Source organism: Sebastes fasciatus, chromosome 2 (assembly GCF_043250625.1).
Source record: "Sebastes fasciatus isolate fSebFas1 chromosome 2, fSebFas1.pri, whole genome shotgun sequence".
NCBI lineage: Eukaryota > Metazoa > Chordata > Actinopteri > Perciformes > Sebastidae > Sebastes > Sebastes fasciatus.
In genome coordinates, this window is record NC_133796.1 from 34,830,216 (window position 1) to 34,853,304 (window position 23,089).

General features: G+C 39.6%; 2 protein-coding genes across 12 annotated transcripts in view; one reads left to right on the top strand and one right to left on the bottom strand.

Annotated features, from left to right (window-relative positions):
- Positions 1-11,199: 11,199 nt before the first annotated feature.
- senp8 (SUMO peptidase family member, NEDD8 specific) lies at positions 11,200-14,979 on the bottom strand. Of its 3 annotated transcripts, none has more exons than XM_074621500.1 (2): positions 14,961-14,979; positions 11,200-12,585 (listed from the first exon to the last, which is right to left on the bottom strand). In XM_074621500.1, the coding sequence occupies exon 2, from the start codon at positions 12,558-12,560 to the stop codon at positions 11,895-11,897; it is 666 nt and encodes a 221-aa protein (XP_074477601.1). In that variant the 5' UTR covers positions 12,561-12,585; positions 14,961-14,979; the 3' UTR covers positions 11,200-11,894. The 3 variants fall into 3 exon arrangements, with proteins under 3 accessions (XP_074477601.1, XP_074477583.1, XP_074477591.1); XM_074621482.1 differs by lacking the exon at positions 14,961-14,979 and adding an exon at positions 14,620-14,834; XM_074621490.1 differs by lacking the exon at positions 14,961-14,979 and adding an exon at positions 14,346-14,601.
- Positions 14,980-16,668: 1,689 nt separating this feature from the next.
- Positions 16,669-23,089, top strand: part of myo9aa (myosin IXAa) — a 135,995-nt gene continuing 129,574 nt past the window's right edge. For 5 of the 9 annotated variants that reach the window (XM_074621688.1, XM_074621696.1, XM_074621713.1 and 2 more), the window contains exon 1: positions 16,670-17,113. The gene's annotated coding sequence lies outside the window, so the exon portion shown is untranslated. Of the gene's footprint in view, positions 17,114-23,089 lie in introns of all 9 variants that reach the window. The other 4 variants (XM_074621676.1, XM_074621682.1, XM_074621726.1 and 1 more) reach the window with 1 other exon arrangement.

The window sequence follows — 23,089 nt, forward strand, 5'->3', positions numbered from 1 at the left end:
TGTTTTCGGCTTTTATTTTATTTTTCGGTCATTTTTGGTGCCAAAACTTTCCGATCCATCCTTCCATCCTGTCACTGTACGACCACCATGGAAAGCCCCGACTCTGACAGCACAGCAACTTTTAGCAACCTCTACAACTCGCCCTAAATTATAAAGCTGGAACATAATGTTGGCACTTTATGCTTAATAATACATTACATATGGATGGTTGGCTGTACACCAGTGGCATTGGTTTTCTTCCACATGTTTCTGTTTAAATTGAATAACTTTCTGTTTTCATGGGTTAAGTATGTGGAGTTTCTAAAATGTCAGCTGTTCAGAAGCTGGAAAAACCAACCTTGACTTTAGTCAAGAAATACATGAATACATAATAAATGTTGACATTATCTGACTGATGGGGTTTGAAAAGGCTCCATAAACTCAAGAACCTGGAGAGTTTTCTAAACCCACAGAGCAACCATGTGACCCTTAAACTGATTCAGTCAGGTTTTTTAGTTTTTTTCAACTTTTCATTTATTGATTCAGCCACACAAAACATGCTCTTCACTCTCCAAAATACAAAGTAATTCCATCACACAATACCAACTCCTTAACATACAGTTTTCCCCTTTAATTTACCCTTAAAGGACCAGTGTGTAACAATTAGGGGGACCTGTTGGCAGAAATGGAATATAATATTAATAAGTATGTTTTCTTTAGTGTATAATAACCTGATAATAAGAATCGTTGTGTTTGCGTTCGCTTAGAATGAGTCATTTATATCAACATAGGGAGCGGGTCCTCTTCACGGAGTCCGCCATGTTTCTACAGTAGCCCAGAACAGACAAACCAAACTCTGTAAACTTTTCCTGCTTGGGCCGGAGTTGATAACGTTACTCGCTCGTGTCGCCGCTGCTCTCTCTCTCTTACTTCACCACTCACTTCCCATATACACACACACTTTACGCACTGGCTCTGCTCCGAATGGCTCTAGAGAGGGACATTTGCATTTACGCGTCAGCCACCATAGCTCTCCAACACACTTGGCACGAGGGAGAGGCTTCAGTTGGTTGCAATCTCCTCATGTCACTGCTAAATACCACTAGATCCTACACACTGGAACTTAAAGTGACAATCTCAAAGACCTCCATTTCATTCTCTTTGGCAGCACATATGGCTATTAGCGGTAATTACAGGTGTGTTTTGGGAGCTCACTTCACTTCTGTGCGCTGCTCGTAATACTGAAAATGCAAGGGCCTTAATCAGTGGGCCATAGGCTCAATCACCATGGTGTTCCCTCATTCGGTGATAGATGGTGACTTAACAGACATTTATTTAAGTGAAAATCTTCAAGGTTATCACTTAAACTGGCTTTAAGCTTAAAAATGAATTCCCTTGCTCCACACTGACAGTTTAGTTTACTCTGGATCAGCTCTTTATTGAAGCTATGTGATATTTACACTGAGTAAATATTAAAACACACGACTAAATTTGTATGGCTGTGCCACTTCATCAATGAAAGATATGATCACTTCTGCATCAGGTTATTTCCCACCAAATTAGTCTGACATCTTTGGAAATTTATGGATCTCCTACAATTTCAAATGAAGTTCTGGTCAAAGGAAAATCATGTTGTGTTGCACAGTCCTGTGTAAGTAGTAGTATGGAGTTGTCTTGTATGCTCAATATTTTGGTCTTATGCTTGAAAAAAATCCTTCAAAGGCTGCGGACCACCTGGATACCATGACAACCTGAATAATTGACAGGTGGCATAGTTCCCGCAGTGTAAAGGAGGCGGGGTCAGAGAGGAAGACACCTGGTTCAGAGGGTCACTGTCTGAGAAAAATTCCAGGAATCCTTCACAACCGGTCCTGAACAAACCTGCTCACGATCAAACCCTGAACTGAAGAGAAGACTAGAGTAATAAGATCTTATCTTAATATTTATTTTTTCTTTAATTTTTTACCTTGAATTAGACTTAGATTAGACTCTCTCTTTCTCTGTTTTACATGTTTAAATTATTTTTTGTACTTTTATGAACCGAGGGGAGACCTGCTGCAAGGATCTAAACATGATGTTGGAGATATTCTTCAGTCAGCATATTCACAGAATTCATGATTTAGTTTAATGTTCTGGAAGATGATTATTTCTAAATCTACCATGAATCATAAATGTATCTGACATCTGAATAATTGTTCAATGTTTTAAAAATGTAATATATATTTAGTTTGAATGTTTCACATTGGACAGACACACTGGGAGTTTAATTAAAGTAAAACATTTTCTATGTCTTAAGGTAAAGTAAGAGTAAAATGAAGTAGTTACTAAGGCTGCAAGTCTCACTGTGAGAAGTGCTGGATGTGCGGCCATTTGCAAAAGAAATCCCCAGATCAGCGTGTGAAGAGGTGTATTTCAATGTGAAACTGCAGCCATAACTAGTCTGTTTTTTAACTTAAAAAAATATATAGTACCTGGTAGTAATCATGCAGAACTCCACTTCAAGATCAAAATGGATAAGAAGCAATTTAACTTGAGGAAAGAAAAGTGGGATGAAACCCTTAAGTATTTGGTTCATTACATTACAGTATCCTCCTATGCTCACTTTAACACCAAAGAAACTACATTTAAAAATGTCCCTCATAAGTGCACCATGTTTAAAGTCCATTATTCTAATGGAGATTTTATCTCTGGAGGATCAGACTACAGGTTTGTTATGAGAAAGAAATTTAAAACCATTTAGAAAAGAAAAAATTGTTGAAATCTGCGACTGTTGATGCATCAGAGCTGTTCGCTCTTATCGGCAGAACTGTTTCATCTTAAATTGGCAGATAAAACTCTTTTCACCATTTGATCAAATGCCAAAACTTTTGAACAATTTACTTGAACAAATGCATCCATGTTATCTAATGTTTTATATACAGTAAGTATGCCATGGTGGAATTTAATGAATATATTTACAAGTAATATATAATACAAGTACTGTACTTAAGTACAATACTGAGGTACTTGTACTTGTAAGGCCTTAAAGGCAACCTCAATACATTTTTATTCAGTTGAGCATTCTTATAAAGTATTTTATTTAAATCTTAATACGGTTCATCAGCAGTGAAATGTAAAAAATAGCACTGTACTGTACAATCTCAGGTACTCATATTTTATACAAGTATTTTAATGTTATTTTTGGTGGTATTGTTACTTTTACTTGAGTAAAAGATCTGAATATTTCTTCCACCACTGATGTATGCCAATTCTTTCAACTATGTAGCACTTTGTAACTTGGCATGTAACAAAAGAAACAAGTTCATTATAATTATGAGCTCATGCAGCACCTCGTTTATGGGTCTCAGCTGAGCAGCGAGCCTTCTGGAGACCTGAAGAAGCACAGAGGGAATAACTACTGTAACTCTGTGTGTCTATGTGTGAGGCAGTTTTATCTGTAGAGTAACGACGGCAGGTTGAAGCAGACAGCCAGAAGAAGCTGCAGCCTCGTCCATACCTCCAGGGAGCCATATTGTCTGTCCAGGAATGCTCTCCGGGTGACCTTTGACCTCTCTGGTGTGACAGAGAATGCTGACTGAAACTTCACGGTAATGCTCTGTATCACACACAGGCTGCATTACTGGCGGTTTTCCAGGAACGCATTACCTCAGCGGTGCATTAAATGTGTCCACGTCTGCTGAGAGCACAATCCAAGTGCATTACACTTAATCAATTTATGAAGTGAGAGGTGCCGTGTTTCACTGCAGAACACTGTGCAAATATGTATTCCTATCCGAGGGGGGTTTGAACCAAATATCCAGAGAGAATACAAATTACAAATGCTGTACATCTTATAGAAAATATTCTACACAGAGGTAATAACAAGATAGCTTTTCTTTTTACATTTTTCTTTTAAAAAGCACTTGTGGATAAAGTACTCAGAATGTTTACTTAAGTAAATGTAGTAATACCACAGTGTAAAACTACTCTGTTGCAAGTAAAAGTCCTGCATTCAAAATCTTATTTGAGTAAAAGTACAAAAGTATTAGAATCAAAATATACTCAAAGTACTTATTGAATGGCCCGTGTCAGAATAATATACAGTATATTATATTATTGGATTATATTTATTGCTGCATTACTGTATACAAGGGCTGTCAATCGATTATAATATTTAATCGAAAATTAATCAAATTTTTTATCTGTTAAAAATGTACCTTAAAGGGAAATTTGTCAAGTATTTGATAATCTTATCAACTTGGGAGTGGGAAAATATGCTTGCTTTATGCAAATGTATGTATATATTTATTATTGGAAATCAATTAACACCACAAAACAATAACAAATATTGTCCAGAAACCCTCACAGGTACTGCATTCAGCATAAAAAATGCTCAAATCATGACATGGCAAACTGCAGCCCAACAGACAACAACAGCTGTCAGTGTGTCAGTGTGCTGACTTGATTATGACTTGCCCCCAAACTGCATGTGATTATCATAAAGTGGGCATGTCTGTAAAGGGGAGACTCGTGGGTACCCATAGAACCCATTTTCATTCACATATCTTGAGGTCAGAGGTCAAGGGACCCCTTTGAAAATGACCAGGCAGTTTTTCCTCACCAAAATTTACTGTAACTTTGGAGCATTATTTATTCCTTATATTTTTTATATTATTATATGCTGCCAGTATCTTCACTTTATCTTTAAAACTGAGCCCGCTACAACCAGAAAAATCACAAGTTGCATTAATGCGTTTAAAAAATGAGTGGTTAAAACGAACTTGCGTTAACTTTAACAGCCCTACTGTATGCATCACATGAATATTGCAGCTGGTTTATGGTGTGGCAAATTTTTTAAACTTAACTGCTCGGCAGCTTCTTCTACAATAACATATCATAATTTAATAGTTGATTCAGATTATTAATACAAAATATAAATCTGTAAAGTAACTGAAGCTGACAGATAAATGCAGTGCTGTAAAAAGTACAATATTTCCCTTCCAAATTGTAGAGGAGTAGAAGTATAAAGTAGCAAATACTCAAGTAAAGCACAAGTATCTCAAAATTGTACTTAAGTACAGTACTTGAGTAAATGTATACTCATTTAAAAAAATAAGATGGATGTTTGTGCATTAGTTTCACCTGGCAAGGCCTACAAAATGGCATTACTAGAATTAGGCATTATCTGAAAATGTGTAAGATGGGCAGATATTTGAATTAACAGACCTTTAATTGCTTGTCCAGGTGTATCTACAGTTCTGTTTGAGATCAAAAATCAATGCTAACTTTGTGAAAAAACTGTTGGGAGGGGTATATTTATCTTATTTTCATGGAAAACCAGCCAACAAGAAGGCATGACATCATTCTTGGCGGCTAAAATTGAGTTTGATTGTACAAAAATATAGTCGGCTACTTCAAAGATTCAATGGTAAAACGTTTCATTAATCTCCTGCCAGTAGACCTCAAAGGACCAGAATGCAATGCAGCCGCATGTTAAAGTGTGTTTAGATTATCGGAGGTTGGCCGTGACCACAGACACGCCACGGTGTTCATAAACAAGTCGGATAGCTTCACTATATTAATGCGTCCACGTGTGCACTATTGACTTAGAGCATCAAGTTCACACCCATGCTCTGGAGAGCTGTTGAAAGGCATTCTGGGAAACATGGGAAAGAGTACAATATATTAACATTTCAGCACAAAAATCACTCAAATATTCAAATGTATGTAGTATAAACTGTTGTGTGTAAGGGAGAATTCATCATTAAAGTTATGACTATTCCTTAGTGAACGTCTGAATCTTGAACATTACCATGGAATTAAACTTACTGTACCTTTTCATTTTCTTCTTCACGCTCATCTTTTCCTCTCTTCGTCTCTTTCTCTCTGTGTGTGTGTTATCGTCTGCACTTCATCAGCTCCTCGGTTTCTTTACTTTTCCTTCAAGCAATAACTAATTCAACCCAGCGAGTCCATCGCTGAAAGATCTGCGGTCTGTCATCATAACTCAGTGCGTGCACACTTTCCACAGACTCAGCAGCTTTGGTTACAAGTGTCCACCAAGTGACACATTGTGTTTAAAGAAGAAACGTGTGGTGGAGCTAAGAAAAACTTTTCATATTTACACTCTTTGGTTTTGAGCCATTAAAGACAGAATGACTAGTTGTTCTAATGTGTTAGATAGTATACTTAAAGGGGCAGTGTGTAGGATCTGGCGGCATCTAGTGGTGAGGTTGCAGATTGCAACCAACTGAAACTTCTACCATGTGCCAAGCGTGTAGGAGAACTAGAGTTACCGACGCGAAAATGGCCCTATTTAGAGCCCGTCTTTGGTCTGTCTGTTCTGGGCTACTGAAGAAACATGGCAGCCAGACCCGTGGAAGAGGACCCGCTCCCTAGCTGTTTTCCCCTCCTTCCACTATTTATGCTAAGCTAAGCTAACTGGCTGCTGGCTGTAGCCTCAGATTTACCATACAGACATGAAAGTGGAACCAATCCTCTCACCTAACTATCTGCAAGAAAGCATATAAGCGTATTTCCCAAAATTTCAAGCAATTGTCATAAAATATCTGTCAGGGTTTAATAGGTTTAATATTCACTGGTGAATCAGCTACTTCTTTTCCTGATGCTAATATCAAAATGGGATTTATGGGATTATTTATATTAGCCAAAAAGAGATATTGCTCCGATTCCCTGGTTGCCACTAGAGGTTGATAAAAGTCAAGCATTACTTGCACCTTATTAACTGCTCACAGATTTCCCCAAATGTGTTTTTAATAGTCTTGTTCTGCTGTTTCACATCAGATTTTAGGATTAGTTAAATATTTTACATATTGAAGCTGGAGCCTCCGTTTTCTTACTCTCTGCTGCGTCTTTGTTGGATTTAAGTTTTGTAATTTCCCAAATGTTTTCTGCAGGGAGAGAGTGTTCATACAATGACTGACCTACATAACTACTCCAGTTTACCACCTGATCCAGGGAGATGGACAAGCCTGGCTGGCATTTCTGCATTTCACTGGTACAGTTTGTGAACATGGAGCACAACGTGAAGCCTTATCTCAGGGGGAAATCATGCCACACATGCGGTGGAGCATCTAATTCTTGCCTTTCATTCCTGATGTGATGTTGTGATATGGACTTGACCTACTTACACCTCCTGAATAAGTCGTATAACGTGCAGTTGCACACCTGGAAACAGTGCCGTCCAGGATGTAACTGTCGGTTTGGGCCTCTCGATGGGATGTTGCTTGTTTTAATCAAACTTATTCTCACGCAAGCTGCTGTAAATGAGGCGAAAATGGTTCTACATTGTTGTAGTTTGTTGCAGATGTGTTGTGACACGATGTAATGTTGAACCAACACTCCCAAAACAGATTCATCTCGGAGGTCAGAGACAGTTCTGAGCTCAATGTGTGGTTGTGTGTATATGTACCTGCTCCAGGCCTGAGGTTTCTATCTGATGAGTAAATATGAACCACCTGGAGATCCTGGAGGAGAAACCTGCAACTCCTGAAATCAATTACACTGATGAAGAACAGAGGTGAGTGAATTCACTAATGGAGCTCTGTGTTTGTGTTTGTTTATGTCTATAAATTAGAAGGTATATGTCTAGTCATAAATTTAAACTAAATACACACTTCAATAGGTTCAGTTATATGCGTGTGTATTTTCAATGCAGGTCAAGCTCAAAACTGTTGTGGCAAACATGTTTTGAAGTCTCTTGGAGCATATGTCCAAGTCCTGTCCTCGCAGGTAAGTGTTACAGCATTCAAATCAGTGGGCAACCTCCGGGTCTGAGAAGTGAAGCCAATGCAGAAGTGCCTTAAACTTGCATTGTTTCTAACAGCCAGCAGGGGGCGACTCCTCTGGTTGCAAAAAGAGGTCTGATTGTATAGAAGTCTATGAGAAAATGAGCCTACTTCTCACTTGATTTATTACCTCAGTAAACATTGTAAACATGAGTTTATGGTCTCAATCGCTAGTTTCAAGTCTTCTTCAATACAGCATGATGTTCATTTAGTAAATTATGGTCCCATTTAGAGTCAAATAGACCATAAAGCAGGGGATGCTTTAGGGCGTGGCTACCTTGTGATTGACAGGTCGCTACCACGGCGTTGTCCGGTCTGGGAGTTGTCGTGTTTTCGTCTTACAACTTTAACCCTTTCACAGTGTGTTATCAGTTCAGGAACATTAATTTAAATCTTTTTGGTCGCCTGAAAATGTCTATCAGTGTTCGGTTGTGCTTAGCTCCACTCTCTCGTGTCGCTTCTGCTTTCAATAAAACAACATGGCGATGGACAAATGCGGAACTCGAGGCTTCAAAACCGCAGTCCTCAAACCAATGGGTGACGTCACGGTGACTACGTCCACTTGTTATATACAGATTTAAACATTTTCCTTTCTGTGTTCACAAGCAAGGACAGGTTTAAAGGTACAGTGTGTATGATTTGGCGATATTTAGCGGTTTGGTTGCAGATGGCAAACTATTGAGTACCCCTCCACTCACTCCTCCCTTTCCAAGACTGCGGTAACGCAAGCCGCCGAGTGCAAAACAGCGGGAACGCCATTCACCTCGCTCAGAGGCCATCCTTACCATAATAACATTACTTTAAGAGCAAAGTCACGCTTGTGAAACAGCGTTACCGAAGAACTACGGTGGCCTTCAGGTAACGTAAAAATGCGAAAGGCTCTCTCTTGAGCCAGTAGTTGTCCAACGGTGTTTAGCTCCCTGCATGGCTGTGCAGCTGTATGTATTGTGAGGGGCAGAATAGACCTGGGGCCAAAAGGTGAAACATGGCCTTCAGTGACAATCAGTACTGTTGAGTTACAGCAGAACAAAAGCACCAATAAGAAGCTTTGTTTTACGCCACAGAAAGCTTTGCATCATTTGCCAACAGGGTGCAGGATTATGTAGGATTTAAGTTTATCCATCTCAGTTTAGGTTTTCCAGCACATCACAAGGTGCACATTTGTAATGCTCCTTTTGTAAATTACGACACCAGACTCATTTAGAGTACTAGGACCTGAGATGACAATAGACAGAAAGTCAAGTTCGGTTTCCCTGTAAGCACTCATGGAGTGGAGTTGGTAAATTAGCCATTCAGAATCAAATCTGTCTAAATTAACGTGCCTTTTCCCCGGGCTCTTTGTCTCACTAATGCAGTGTGCTGCCAGGGTGGTGAATGCCCCGGCTTTGTGGCATTTTATTACGACAATAGTAAACCCTGATGGCTCGTCGGACTGGTTACTCCGGGTGAAATACGTCAGTGGGATGTAGATGTGCTCAGGATGCCAGAGGAAGGAGAGCAGAGGGCAGAAACAGGCCAAGCAGTGTGAATTTAAGAGCAGGGCAGCCAGCCAGATCAGGAGGTTGTGCCACACTATTACTAATAAGTACTCCTGATAATACTGTATGTGGTCAATTGTCTTCATGTAGTCAGACTTTCAGTTTAGCTCAGTTTTGAAGTTAGAGCCATGTCATAGTAGCTTGTCATGGAGGAGGTTAAATAACACTCCAAATTTACGCTAAATTTTGGTGAGGAAAAACTAGCATGGCCATTTTCAAAGGGTCCCTTGACCTCTGACCTCAAGATATATGAATGAAAATGGGTTCTATGGGTACCCACGAGTCTCCCCTTTACAGACATGCCCACTTTATGATAATCACATGCAGTTTGGGGCAAGTCATAGTCAAGTCAGCACACTGACACACTGACAACTGTTGTTGTCTGTTGGGCTGCAGTTTACCATGTTATGATTTGAGCATATTTCTATGCTAAATGCAGTACCTGTGAGGGTTTCTGGACAATATTTGTCATTGTTTTGTGTTGTTAATTGATTTCCAATAATAAATATATACATATATTTGCATAAAGCAGCATATTAGCCCACTCCCATGTTGATAAGAGTATTAATTACTTGACCAATATCCCTTTAAGGTACATTTTGAACAGATAAAAAATGTGCAGTTAATTTGCGATTAATCGTGATTAACTTTTTAATCGATTGACAGCCCTAGAATATTTATCTAAAATGTGATTAATCTTGATTTTTCACCACCAGCTTTTGCTTTCTAGGCAGTTAGAGAATAAAAGAGGGGACAATGATCTTTTATTCATCCCTCTTCTTGAAATCGCTCTTTGTTCATCCCACCCCATGTCTAGATGGGGTCAGCGTTTCTTTGCCTGCATGTCTGTCCGTGTTGAAACCCTAAATCTTTTTTGAACTGCTATAGTAATGCTCGCTTATAAATATGTCAGAGGCCAGTCTGACTCTGAATAGTGAAGTTATAAATAAAGAATAGTTTGGCCTTCCTGTGCCCTTTCTTATTTTAAAGTATAATGCTGGATGACAGCTTACACTGTTACCCACATTCTACTTTGGGACACTTGTAGAAATTATGGATATTTTTTATGCTTTTCTAAAAATGAAAGCTGTTGCCTTTTATAGATGAACATAAACTTATTTTTAAAACTTTATTTTTAAAGTGAGAGTCTCTGTTACAGATTTCTTGCAATCACAACACAATGAAGTTTACACTTTGCCCCTCATGTGTTTCAGCTTTATTTAGCCTTGATCCGTCATGCTGTTCCAATCTTGTAAGTATTATTTATGTTCTTTTCTTTAAAACCACAACAATGATATGTTTCACTGATAAGCTGCTGACAGCCAGTAAATCAAATTTCAATATATTTTGAGTAGACTCAACTGTTTGTAGCGTGGTGAATTAGAAACTGTCAAGTACTGGTGATTCGCTTTGTTTGTCAGATTCTTAGCCTTGTTTACCTATTTATTTTTAATTTATAAGCCTAATTTATCTTTAATTTTAATTACTTTGTATACTGCTGGGTAGTTTAATCTATAACAATACATTATGTGTTCATTGATTTTATATTAATAATCTGAATCTACAAAGTAACTAACTTTGCCAAATAAATGTAGTGCAGTAAAAAGTACAATATTTCACTCTGAGTAGTGGAGTAGAAGTATAAAGTAGCAGAAAATGGACACACTCAAGTACTGCAAAAGTGTACTTAAGTACAGTATATGAGTAAATGTAATTAGTTACATTCCACCACTGAGTAACTGTGCCTATACAAACCTACAAATTGATTTCTTCAGTGGAGGTAATTTTGTATTCAAAATAACATGCAATTAGCCTGGAAAATATATTGAAAATGTCAACATGTTAACATGAATACGACTTGAACTTTGTGACTAGAAGACAGCTGGGACCTCAAATAGAAACCACAAAGCAAATTTACCATTTTGTCAACAAAAATGTGACAATACAATTTATTAGATCAACAATGAGTTTGCGTTTTGTGAGAACATATCACACATTCCACCACTCAGCATTGCCCTTTGTCCCATAAAACAGTCACAGCACACGGTGCACGTCTCACCCTCATACAGCAGTTTTTTTTTTTAAATGTTTGTAGTCGTAGACATAACGCCTGTTAAACAGACGGAATGAATATTCGGACATAAAGTAGGAGCCAAAGTTAAGATTCACAATCTTATCGTCAATTCTAGTTCATTTAAAATGACCCTGAGCAAATAATCTGTGTAAACATTTCTACATTCGCCCCGAACTAATACAATGGAGAAAAAGAAAGTCTGTGCCTCCTCTCTGATATGACATATTCTCCATCCTCACTCAATATGTACACGGGAGTAAATTCCTTTATAGGCATGCTGGTGTTCAAGTTTACATATTGTATGTTGCTGTGCATATCCAAGGCATAAACATGACACCAAGTATCAGTAAAGATTCGTAACAATGCATCATCTTTTGAAACCTTTTTTATGGAGTATGACAGAGACTGTAATAGAAATATACTTAGTTATATACTGTATTGGAGGAGTGCATTCAGATGCTCCAGCAGTAGATATGTAGACAGCTGTTCTGCATATAGTGAGGGCCGATCAGCGTGCTAAGGGAAGGACAGAGCGCAGCAGAGGTCATTCTGAGCTAGACTCTGGATCAGTCTGCACCACTCAGCCCTCTTCTGGGTGATGTAGGCCGGGGTGATGATTTGCACAGGAAGGCGTGGCGAGCCCTCCACCCTGGCCTTCTCACACAAGGCCTCCGCGATACAGATAACATACATGCCGCAGTCATAGCTGTTCTGCTGCGACGGGCAGGGCTCCTCCACAAACAGCGCTTTCCTCCCCGCGCCCAAGAAAGGCTCCAAGTTGATGGCGATGCGCCGCGCGTGCAGGGAATTGCTGCCGTTCTGAGAGTCATAGTGTGCAAAGTGGTTGGAGGTGTGATGGTAGACCAAAAGGCTCCAGTGGGATCCGCCGGCGGTTTGGTTGGAGTTGTCGTTGACGGCGAGGAAGACCCAGTGACGAGAAGCAAGATCCAGCGGCTCCAGAAATAGGGCGAGCTCGTTGGGGCAGGAAGCACACTTGATGAACTGGGTGACCTCTGGGCTGATGAAGGTGATGGTCTCCCCCAGGACTCTGAAGCTCTCAGAAGCAAAGTACTCGAAGGCAAAACCAATGACTTGGTCGTTGAGCCAGTACGGTCCTTCCAGTAAGGAGACGTCAGAGCGCCGCAACAGGCTGTCCTGGTAGCTCAGCACTACAGGATCCATCCTCCAACACAGTCAGAGTGTCAGTCTGAAAAATACACAAGATTTTAGTGCAGATTTATTCATTAGAAATGAATTAATGAAAAAAATCGTCTTAATGCCACTAATTTCTTTAACGCATTAACACAAACGATCTTTCAGAGGTTGTAGCGGGCTGTTCTGATGCTAGAGTGAAGATACTGGTATCATATTAAACTATAAAACCTGACGAATCCATGCTACTAACCATCATTTGTACTCTGCAGCCGTCACTAGCTTGTCACTAAGGAGGCTAAATAACGCTCCAAACTAACACAAAATTTTGGCGATGAAAAACTAGCATGGCCATTTTCAAAAGGGGTCCCTTGACCTCTGACCTCAAGATATGTGAATGAAAATGGGTTCTATGGGTACCCAAGCGTCCTTGGGTTTCATGAAAGGTGCTATATAAATCCAAGCTATTATTATTATTATTATTATTATTATTATGAGTCTCCCCTTTACAGACATGCCCACTTTATGATAATCACATGCAGTTTGGGGCAAGTCATAGTCAAGTCAGCACACTGACACACTGACAGCTGTTGTTGCCTGTTGGGCTGCAGTTTGCCATGTTATGATTTGAGCATATTTTTTATGCTAAATGCAGTACCTGTGAGGGTTTCTGGACAATATTTGTCATTGTTTTGTGTTGTATCCAGTAATAAATATATACATACATTTTCATAAAGCAAGAATATTTGCTTTATACTTGACAATACTTGACAAATCTCCATTTCAGGTACATTTTGAACAGATTAAGATGTGTGAATAATCGCATCAATCATGGACATTCATGCGATTAAATATTTAATCAATTGACAGCCCTAATTTGTACTCATTTATCAAGTACAAAATACCAAACATTTCTAGTCTTAATTGTGAGAATTGTCTGCTTTTCTTCATGTTATGTGATTGTAAACTAAATATCTTTGGGTTTTAGACTGTTGATCGTACAAAACAAGCAATTTGAAAATGTCACATTGGACTTCAGGAAACTGTGATGTGGATTGTTTTAATCAATTTATCAATAAAGTGTCTATAGCTCTATTTCTAAACAGAGAAACCTTTGTGAAAGCAGTTTCAAAATGACACTTTTACTGGGATGTGTCACAAAACTCCTCCGGTACGATGATGTAAACCCAATTACTGATGTTCATTTGATGGACTGCTGCACAGGGATGAAGAGGTGTTGTACCATGCCAAGTCAACCTAAACAACAACAACAACTTACATAACAGTTAAACTTTACTGGAACTAACACACAGAGTGATCCGGTTATGGTTCCATCTGGGTTCGTTGGTGTGGACTGTTACTCAATTCAATTCAATTTGCTTTATTGGCATGACTGTCAGGTGAACAATATTGCCAAAGCGTCAATTCAATAATATATAAAAATTAAAAAAAGAACAAAATAAAAACAAAAACACACACATATATACATATACATATATATATATATATATATATGTATATGTATATACACATATATACAATTCATTAAGCAAATTACAATATATAGATATTTAAAAAGAACATGCATGTAAATGGAAAAAAACAACAAAGAAGTAATTAAGGTTTGTTGTGTCAATAAAACAAACAAAAAATTAACAACAATTAATAACAATATATTGCAATATCAAAGGATAAATGTAAAAAAAAAAAAAAAAAAAAAAAAGTAGAGGAGTAAATAAAAGGCAGAGTGAGTTACATCTGTTATGTGTTGTTGTTGTGGTTGTCTCTCAGGCTGTGACATGCTGTGATACTCACGGAGACACGTTATTTAACATATATAATGTCATACAGATGTTTACAGTGGTGTCTGCTGGTGACGCCGCTGCGGAGTATCCATGACTACAGAGCGTCTAGTTGATGGTTTTAGCCAGCAGGTCTGTCGTTAGCATGATGAGCTAGTTAGTTAGCTCACCAGCACTTCCACCATCACACGAAGCTAAACTACTCCGCTAAGCAGTCATTTCAGCCTGTATAGCACAACCAGTGTACTGTCACATCACAAAACGTGCACTTGATTGAATGTCCATACCTGTAAAAGACACACTCAAATAAAAAACACCACGACAACTGCAGTCTGGTCCCTCATTGCAGTGACTAACGTAAACCGCTGCAGGAAGACCGTTGACGTTTTTGCGACAGAGTGCTCCGCAGTACGTTAACTGAAAGGCTACCGGTCTGCTTCTTGACCTCCAGGGATTTAAAAGTTATCGGTACTTTACATTTTACAGCGTTATAATCAGAGAGACAGCCACGTATGTGAAAAGCAACACACCTCCGGTCATGACAGTCGTATATAAACTCAAAATACACGCTCAGTTTTGTTTAAACCATCATTTAAAAATCATATGGTGTGATAGTGTACATCGCTACCGTGTTATCTGCTGCCTACTTCCTGTTGTGTCGCTCCGTCCATGGAAGCAGAACTGGATACCGGTCGTTTCTAGAAGGTAACCCGTAAATGGAGAAATCTGATCTGAGATCTGCACAAACGTGTAAAAACTCTCGCGAGACTTTATGCCCGACGACCTATCCTATGCCTAACCTTAATAATCTCGCGAGAGTTTCCCCAGTTTGCTGGTTCCCTTCTAGCCACTACCATGGAGGCAGAATTGGATACAGCATTTAAAGATGGCGAGCCATTCATTCCTATGAATGTTAGATAAATGACAAAGATTGAGATATTACTCACTATATTACAACAATCACAGTTTTTTGGCAGATGAAATTTACATAATTAATTTGATTAATATTTTAGCAAAACATATAAAATGATATGACTTCTAAAAGAATACCCTCCTTTTATACTTTTAAAGATACTGATTTTAAGACATATTTGACTACGATTGAATACTTAAAACTAAAAAATTCTAAATAAGCAAAAAATATTAGATTTGATACACATTTGAAATGTATTCCAATTGTTTAACAATTAACGATGTTTTAACAACAATTGTCAATTTATCACTCTATTTCTCAGTTCACATACATTTTCATCACTTCCTTTTTCTTCAATTATATTTTTTTACTTCCACCTTTGAGGCCACTTTCATTAAAGGGACTTTTTGTAACTTTTTTGTCGGTTTCCCATGTGCGCTCCCGTGTGGCTACGCTGTTCAGACAAGACTCCAACACAAACTACACGGAAGCACCAAAACCGCAAAGTTATATCTATCGAAGCCCGTCTGTTAAACATTGTTGGCCGTGGTTGGAGGACGCTGGGGAGACCGTAGCTTTGGTCTCCAGGGCCGGAGTCTCTGCTGTACTCTGCTCCTCTGCCTGCCTTCATTCAACTTGCTCCATCTCACGTGCATGCGCGCTCACTCCACACTGCAGAACAGTTAGTTTAGCTCTGAGAATATCTAGTGAATGTACAGTGGACGTTTGTGCAGAAATAATTGCTGCAGCTCCTCCAGACCAACAGAGGTTTTCTGTGTCTTGTGAAGTGACGGGGCTCTGCAGCGAGAAACGTTATCGTCTCCGACCGGGTGCCGGTGTCTCCCTCCGGCCGCGGTCGGGAGGCTGAGGCAGGAAAAGCCAACACTAGGATCAGCACTGATTTATGGAGAGACCTCCGTCTGGTCAGCTAACATTACTGCCAAGCAGGTTAAATATAGAGTGATATTGTGGTTTTAGCTGACGTGTGTCGCCTCACTGTGTTGAGCGATGCTCGTTCATGTCTATGTAGAGCGAGCACAAGCACGAGCCCGATGCTGACTTTCGTTGACTTAACGGCCACATGTGTCGCTGTTAACAAGCATTTCTGATTCTTACAAACAGTCCCTTTAAATGATAAATGCCAATTAAATATCAGAACTTGTTCAGTCAAATCAAAACAAGTATATCATATAACTTGATATTGACTCCATTTTTCAATTCACATACATTTTTATCAATTCATTTTTGTTACTTCCACCCCTCGGTTTGGTACAACGCATGCGCAGTAAGATCTGATCCGCAGCTCCAGGTAAACTGCGCATGTGCCTTAAACCCAGAGCCCAACCTTTTTCAATAGGCCTTGGCTTGAACGCGGAAGTTGCAATCCTCCGTGGTGGCCACTAGGTTAACTCTCAGCCCCGGCTCGGCTCCGCTCCTCCCGGGAGCTTGTCTCCGTCATCCCGGTCCTCCTCTCCGGTCCTCCCTCTCTGTCTCCTCCCCGCCCAGGAGCAGCGTGACCGCGCACTGCAGCTCGTCCACAGAGCGGAGGCACTGATTAGCAGCAAAGCGGAGTTTACAGAGACCGACCGACACCGAGCCGCCGAGACGAGGAGGACTGCTTCTTAATTTACATTCACCACGGAGAACACGCAGTGGATAAAACGAGAGAAGAAGCGCAAGTATTCAGCGCGGAGTTGCATTTCGAGGAGTTGTTGTGCGGCGGGAGAGAGAAGGAAACACATTAATTCAGTGGGAATTAAATAGAGACATTGTGTGTGTGGCTACAAGTGGCTCTGCAGCCGTCCTGAGAGAGAGCAGACGGAGAGGACAAACTAGTTACAGCCGACTTCAGCGTCTCGTTACTGGAGGTAAGAGAGTGATGTGGTAGTAGCAGGACACTGAGGTGTGTGTGTGGAGATGAGAGGAGAGGAGCTCTGTCTGAGGCTGCACAGATACCAATCAATCAACAAACTTTTAATCTCCACTCATTTGCAAGATGGTTGTCCAGTCCATGCTTTTAAGGTGTGTTTGGGCTCAGTCTGTCGGTGCTTCTGTTGAATGAATAGTCACAGTGAGAGGTGTGTTTGCGGTGTGTGTGTAGTATATGTGTGTGTTTGGTGTGAAAAGCTTGTGAGAAAGTTTGAGTTGTCATGTCATCTACAGAGAGCTTCATCTACACACCTAAAGACACAGATATATTGTCCTTATAAAATGTGACACCCTGTAAAATGATGATTAATTGTATTTATTTGTCAAGGATAACACACCAATTAGCATCAATATGAGGTTTTAAAAAAGGCTCATTTTCATGTGTAGTCCCTGACTGTGCAGGTTGATGTTGTAATCAGAATCAGAAGTTGGGGTGTTACAGTTGCTCTTATTTCAACATAAAGAAATGTAAGAAAATAGAAATAAAGGAGTATATAACCTGTAAATTATGTACACAATGTGTACCTAATGCTACAATATAAACACAATATAGGTAAAGAAATATAAGAAAGTACTAAAATTAAAAATAGGAAAATAAGAATGTAAGAATTATGTACAAATATTTGCATTAAGACATGCAATATATAACATGTAGGCCTAACCACAGGGCAAATAAGTAAATACAAAATGTTTATAAGTAAGTGCAAAATTCTGAGAAGTGGAATCTATTAAATGTGCTAAATATAAATGCCAGAATGGTATAAATAAGAAATGAATAAGGCTATGTCTTGAATGTGCAGTATACATGCAGTATTAATAATGTCCGTATTGCACAGTTAAGTCAGCAAATTACATTAAAAGAAACCAGACATTCAAAAAGCAGACATCAGTGTACATATACAGTAGGATGATGCAGCATGAATGAACTGTATTCATGTTCATGATATGATGAATTTGTGTGCTTGTTTGCGTGTTTGGCTGCAGTAGGGTGGGGTAAATGTTTACATGTATTATTTAGTGAAGGTCAGACAGTACAGCTTATAATGCAGTGGTGGCAATAAAGACTGCAAAGCGACTGTAATAGTACAGGGAGGTCTAATGGGGTGAGGAAGCTGCTGAATCATGGGTGTACTCTCTCAGGCTCAGAGGACACCGAGTCCGCTTCATGGCTGCAAACTCACAACACTAGATAGTAGAGCTGGGCATTATATCAATATTATATCGTGATATGAGACTTGATATCGTCGTAGATTTTGGTGATTGTAAGATGGGATAAGTGTTGTCTTTTGTTGGTTTTAAAGGCTGCATTACAGTAAAGTGATTTAAGTGATGTAATTTTCTCAACCTACCAGACTGTTCTAGCTGTTCTGTTATTTGCCTTTACCCACTTACTCATTATATCCACATTATTGATGATTATTTATCAAAAATTTCATTGTGTAAATATTTTGTGAAAGCACCACTAGTCAACCCTACAATATTGTTGCAATATTGATATCTAGGTATTTGGTAAAAAAACATCGTAATATTTGATTTTCTACACATCGGTCTACCAGATATCATTCTGTGCAAGATGCATTTAATGTACCTGGTATTTCGTCCCTTTGCTTTGGAGGCTTTGGCCTACATTGTGTCTGCTCAATGTTGAGTTTATAGTTACAGTACATTGTTGTACTTGCTGAGGATCTTTTTGACCTTCATCATAGAGTTGTAGAGTGTAGGGCTGTAACTTACGATTATTTTCATTGTCAAATGTCAGAAAATGGTGGAAAATGTTGATTTAAGTTTCCCAAAGCTCAAGATGACGTCCTCAAATATCTTGTTTTGTCCACAAGTCAAAAATATTCAGTTTACTCTCATAGAGGAGTAAATAAACCAGAAATTATTCACATTTAAGAAGCTGGAATCAGAGAATTTTAACTTTTTTTTCTTAAAAGATTCTTCAAACTGATCGATTATCAAAATAGTTGGTGATTAATTTAATAGTTGACAACTATTCGATTAATCACTGCAGCTCTAGTAGAACGATGACAGGAAATAGAGTTGAGTTGAACATGCAACAAAGGACCCCAGCTGGACTCGAACTGGGGACGTTGCAATTCCTGGTCAGTAACCCATACACCACCAGGGTGCCCTTGATCATCTTCCATCACTGTGTCTGTGTGAGAATAGGAATTATATAACACCTTTTATTAGATTTAGAACAGGATTTCTGTGATTATTCTTTCTTTACCCAAATTCTTCTCTTTTCATTTAGTAAAACCATTCAGACCAGTATCCCTGTATCCTTTCATAATCTGAATAAGACTTTAATTCAAGTAGCCGTGAGGTTTCCCCCTAGAGCTCTCGTCCTGCCCTCTCAGATCAGCACAGGTGATGAGGGTAAAGTGGGTCTGTCCTGCAGGAATGTGAGGTCTGAGAAGACACAGCTGCCGTTAGCATGAGAGGCGGCCCGGGCCGAGACTCCGGCAACTGGTCCCTGTCGACATCTGACACCCCGCAGGCCCCCTCTGTCTGCTATTTCTAAAAGACTGGCCTCCGGTTGTATCACACCGGGCTGTGTGTGATATCACCGACACCACCTGAGAGGCCGAAGCTGTGGTCTGAAAAGCTGAAAGCTCAGTTTTGAATAGGGCTGCCCCCTCTTAGTCGATTAGTAGTGTTTATGCTTTTTCATGCTGAATGACTTATTTCCAAGAAACTTATGAGCACATCTCTGGTAAACACCAGATTTAAAGTGTGATTCTTTGTGGAGAAATTCAGTTTTGCAGATCTGTCGATTAAATCAACTAATCGTTTAGTCGACAAAATCGTATGTGTTAGTCAACTAAGAATTTCCTTGGTCGAGGACAGCCCTAGTTTTGAGGCTTTGCAGGAGATCATCCGCACGGTTGTAAGAGATTTGGTCAGAGCTAGTGAGGTGGTATAAAAAGTGTGAAAGACTGCTTATGGCGGGCGGATGGGGAGGTGGATGGGTCCAACAAACACAGGACTTTTAACCAGGAGACTGGTTTTCGAGACTGGTCTCTTGTTTTGTTAGTGGCGTTTGTGACGTGTTTTCCGTACTTATGTTACATTGTTTCCGTGCGTAGTTTACTTGGTTTACGTACTTGTTTTACGCCCAACCATGACGTTTTTCCTAAACCTAACTAAGTGGTTTTGTTGCCTAAACCTAACTGCAGATGTCTGCGTGGCGTACAAATGACACGTGTAAAGGCTAAAATGCGTATTCATGACATGCGTTATGTCTGCGTAATGTCGTGCTATTTATACGCCTTCCTGTCAGACCAGGTTGTCTAATTATACTTGAAAGAACCATAAGAAAGTAACCCTCTAAGACTAGCTTGATGAAGGTGCACAGACCGTTACATCACTTCATGCTGCTAAGTTTCATTTCACAGCTACATAATCCGGGATTCAGTCATTGTTCGTCATGGAAACAATTAATGACATCATCTTTTGTCACGTGTACATCATGTCCTGTCTACCAGTCTGACCCGGGGTGTGGCATCACATTGACTAGTCCTGTTCCAGTTCAGCTCAAGTTCATACAGATTCATTCATACTTCTGTTACATTAAACTGTGGCCACTGTCTGAACTTCCTGTTAATCAGTCACCAGTAAATATGGCGGTCTTAAAGCAAATATGACTTGAGATTTTGTAAAATTCCTTGGGAAAACATTTTACAGCCTTTCTGCCTTTCATACATGAAGGTTGTCATAGATTGTGTGAGTTAAATGTCATGTTATAAATGTGCACAAAGGAAGACACTTCCTGTGTGCTTGAATGTGTCATAAATATACTGCAGCACATTTTAGATGCAGACCAGCTGAGGATAGCAGAGAGAGCAAACCACCACTCTCCTCCTGTCATAAGATATTTATCAGCAGTGAAATAACTCTGTCTCTTTATATATAACCTCACGTTCTTTTGACAGTGAAACATGTCTGTGGTTTTAGAAAATAGCTCTGTAGATATTGAACAGATATCAGAATTAGAATGAGGTAAAGAGAGTTATCGGGTGACTACAGCAGTACATTTCTATTCTAAATAATCACAATATCAGAGTTCACTTATATGTCACATTGTTTTTGGGAAATGTATCATCATGGTGGGATTTTCTGCTGCTATTTCCACCGTTTTAACTGACAGGAAACTCTGTTAAACACATACATGTGTATATATATAATACATGTCTAACAGAAGAGGAGGATAAAGGAAAGCATTTATTAGCCATGTGCGTGACAAAAAGCAGATTTACATGTTACCTCGTTTCCTGTTTAAACTTCACCACACTGTGACCCTAATACAGAGGGACTGTAACTGTGCTTAAATAGGCCTACGTACGATATATTACCGGTGTTTCTCAGTAAAGATGGACGGATAGTGGATTTTTAAGGGAGATGTGATAAAGATAGTTTGGAGCAGAAAAAAGACGATGAATTGGCCGATATCTTCTTTACTTCTGCAGCAGCCTAATCGGCTCCTTTTGCATACGCTGCTTTTAATAAATCAGTTTTTTGTCACGTTGAATTTAAGAAATAGTAAGGGAATATCTTGAAGTGTGATTTGGGGGATTACATTGTTGGAATATGTTCTATTTATGGATTATGACGGGCCAGGATTACTTCTGTTGCGCATCTCATACATTGTTAAATGCCACTCTTGCAAACCATTAATGTTTGTGCATACTCTGGAGTAAAGAGGATCCTTAAGTGTGCGATTTCATTTCATGAAACGGATAGTTACGTGGCTGGATTAGCTGGAATAGAGAACTCCAAATTGATAAGCAAGTTGAAGTAACAGTGACTGATTTCTTTTCCTCCCTGTCTGCCCGTCTTGTATCGTTGACAAAGAGCTTATAGTTCTGTGTTATATATTCAAGATTTAACTTTTTTCTCCCCTGTCTACCTTGACTTTGTGTATGGAGCCTCCATGCAGTACACTGATGGACGTCCACGCGTGACTATCAGTTCACTATCAGAGTCCAGTTCCACCGATAATGATGGGTTGTAAAACGTCCCATCGGTGCCGACTTATCGGCCAAACCCATACCTCTATTTCATAGTTGCAGTGTCTGTAAATTGCAGCCTGGAAAGAAGGCTACAATAGTTACCAGGGCCTATATTCCTGCATTGATTTCTTTGGTCTTTAAAAACATAAATACAGTGTTTGAAAGGTGTAGTGGCTCTTCAAACATGCAGTTTTGTTCTCTTTATCATTGAGGCAACAACCCTCTCTGCGCTGCGACTACTAACCTCATCTGAAAATAGGAGGACCCCCATCCTCGGCCCCTGAGGTGTTACCTGCTCAACTGAATCACAGCTTGTGTTTTGAACAGGAGTCACGTGCTGCGGCCTCACATGATCGCGGGACGTCCTGAAAAGTGTTGTGGCCGCATGATGGGATTGTGTGGCGCAAGTGATTGGCATGCACATGAAGTCATTAAAGAGGAACCTGCTTGTGTTGCAACGAACAAAGCTCCCCTTTCTTTAGTAGGCCATTATATGAGGGAGGCTTTGGCCTCAAAGGCTCAGCTTCCCCGCGTTTTGCATTTCCCCTCATTAACTCACTGCTGCTGCTATAACAGTAGCCGGACTGAGACGGAGAGAAGAAAGTGCATTGTGTGTTGTTCTTTGCAATTTTGTTTATGTGAAATGAGCTTAACTTGCTCTGTTTTAATTAATCCCCTTAAATGGGGAAATGGAGACAACAAACAATAGTGATCTGTTTGGACGCTCACTTTGTGGTCCCTTAAATTAAATTCCATCTTCCGAGTTTTGTTTTGGACGGAGAAGCAAGTCTTTTTTCTTGTTGCGAAACCCCCCTGTGGGTTATTAAGTCAAAGCTCTGAATATCAGAGAAAAATTGAATGTCGTGCAAAGAAAGCAGTTTGCTGAGCTTTAAGACCTAT

What these genes read in the sequence shown, in the direction of transcription:
- senp8 (XM_074621500.1), bottom strand. Translation starts at nt 12,560, where the DNA reads ATGGATCCTGTAGTGCTGAGCTACCAGGACAGCCTGTTGCGGCGCTCT.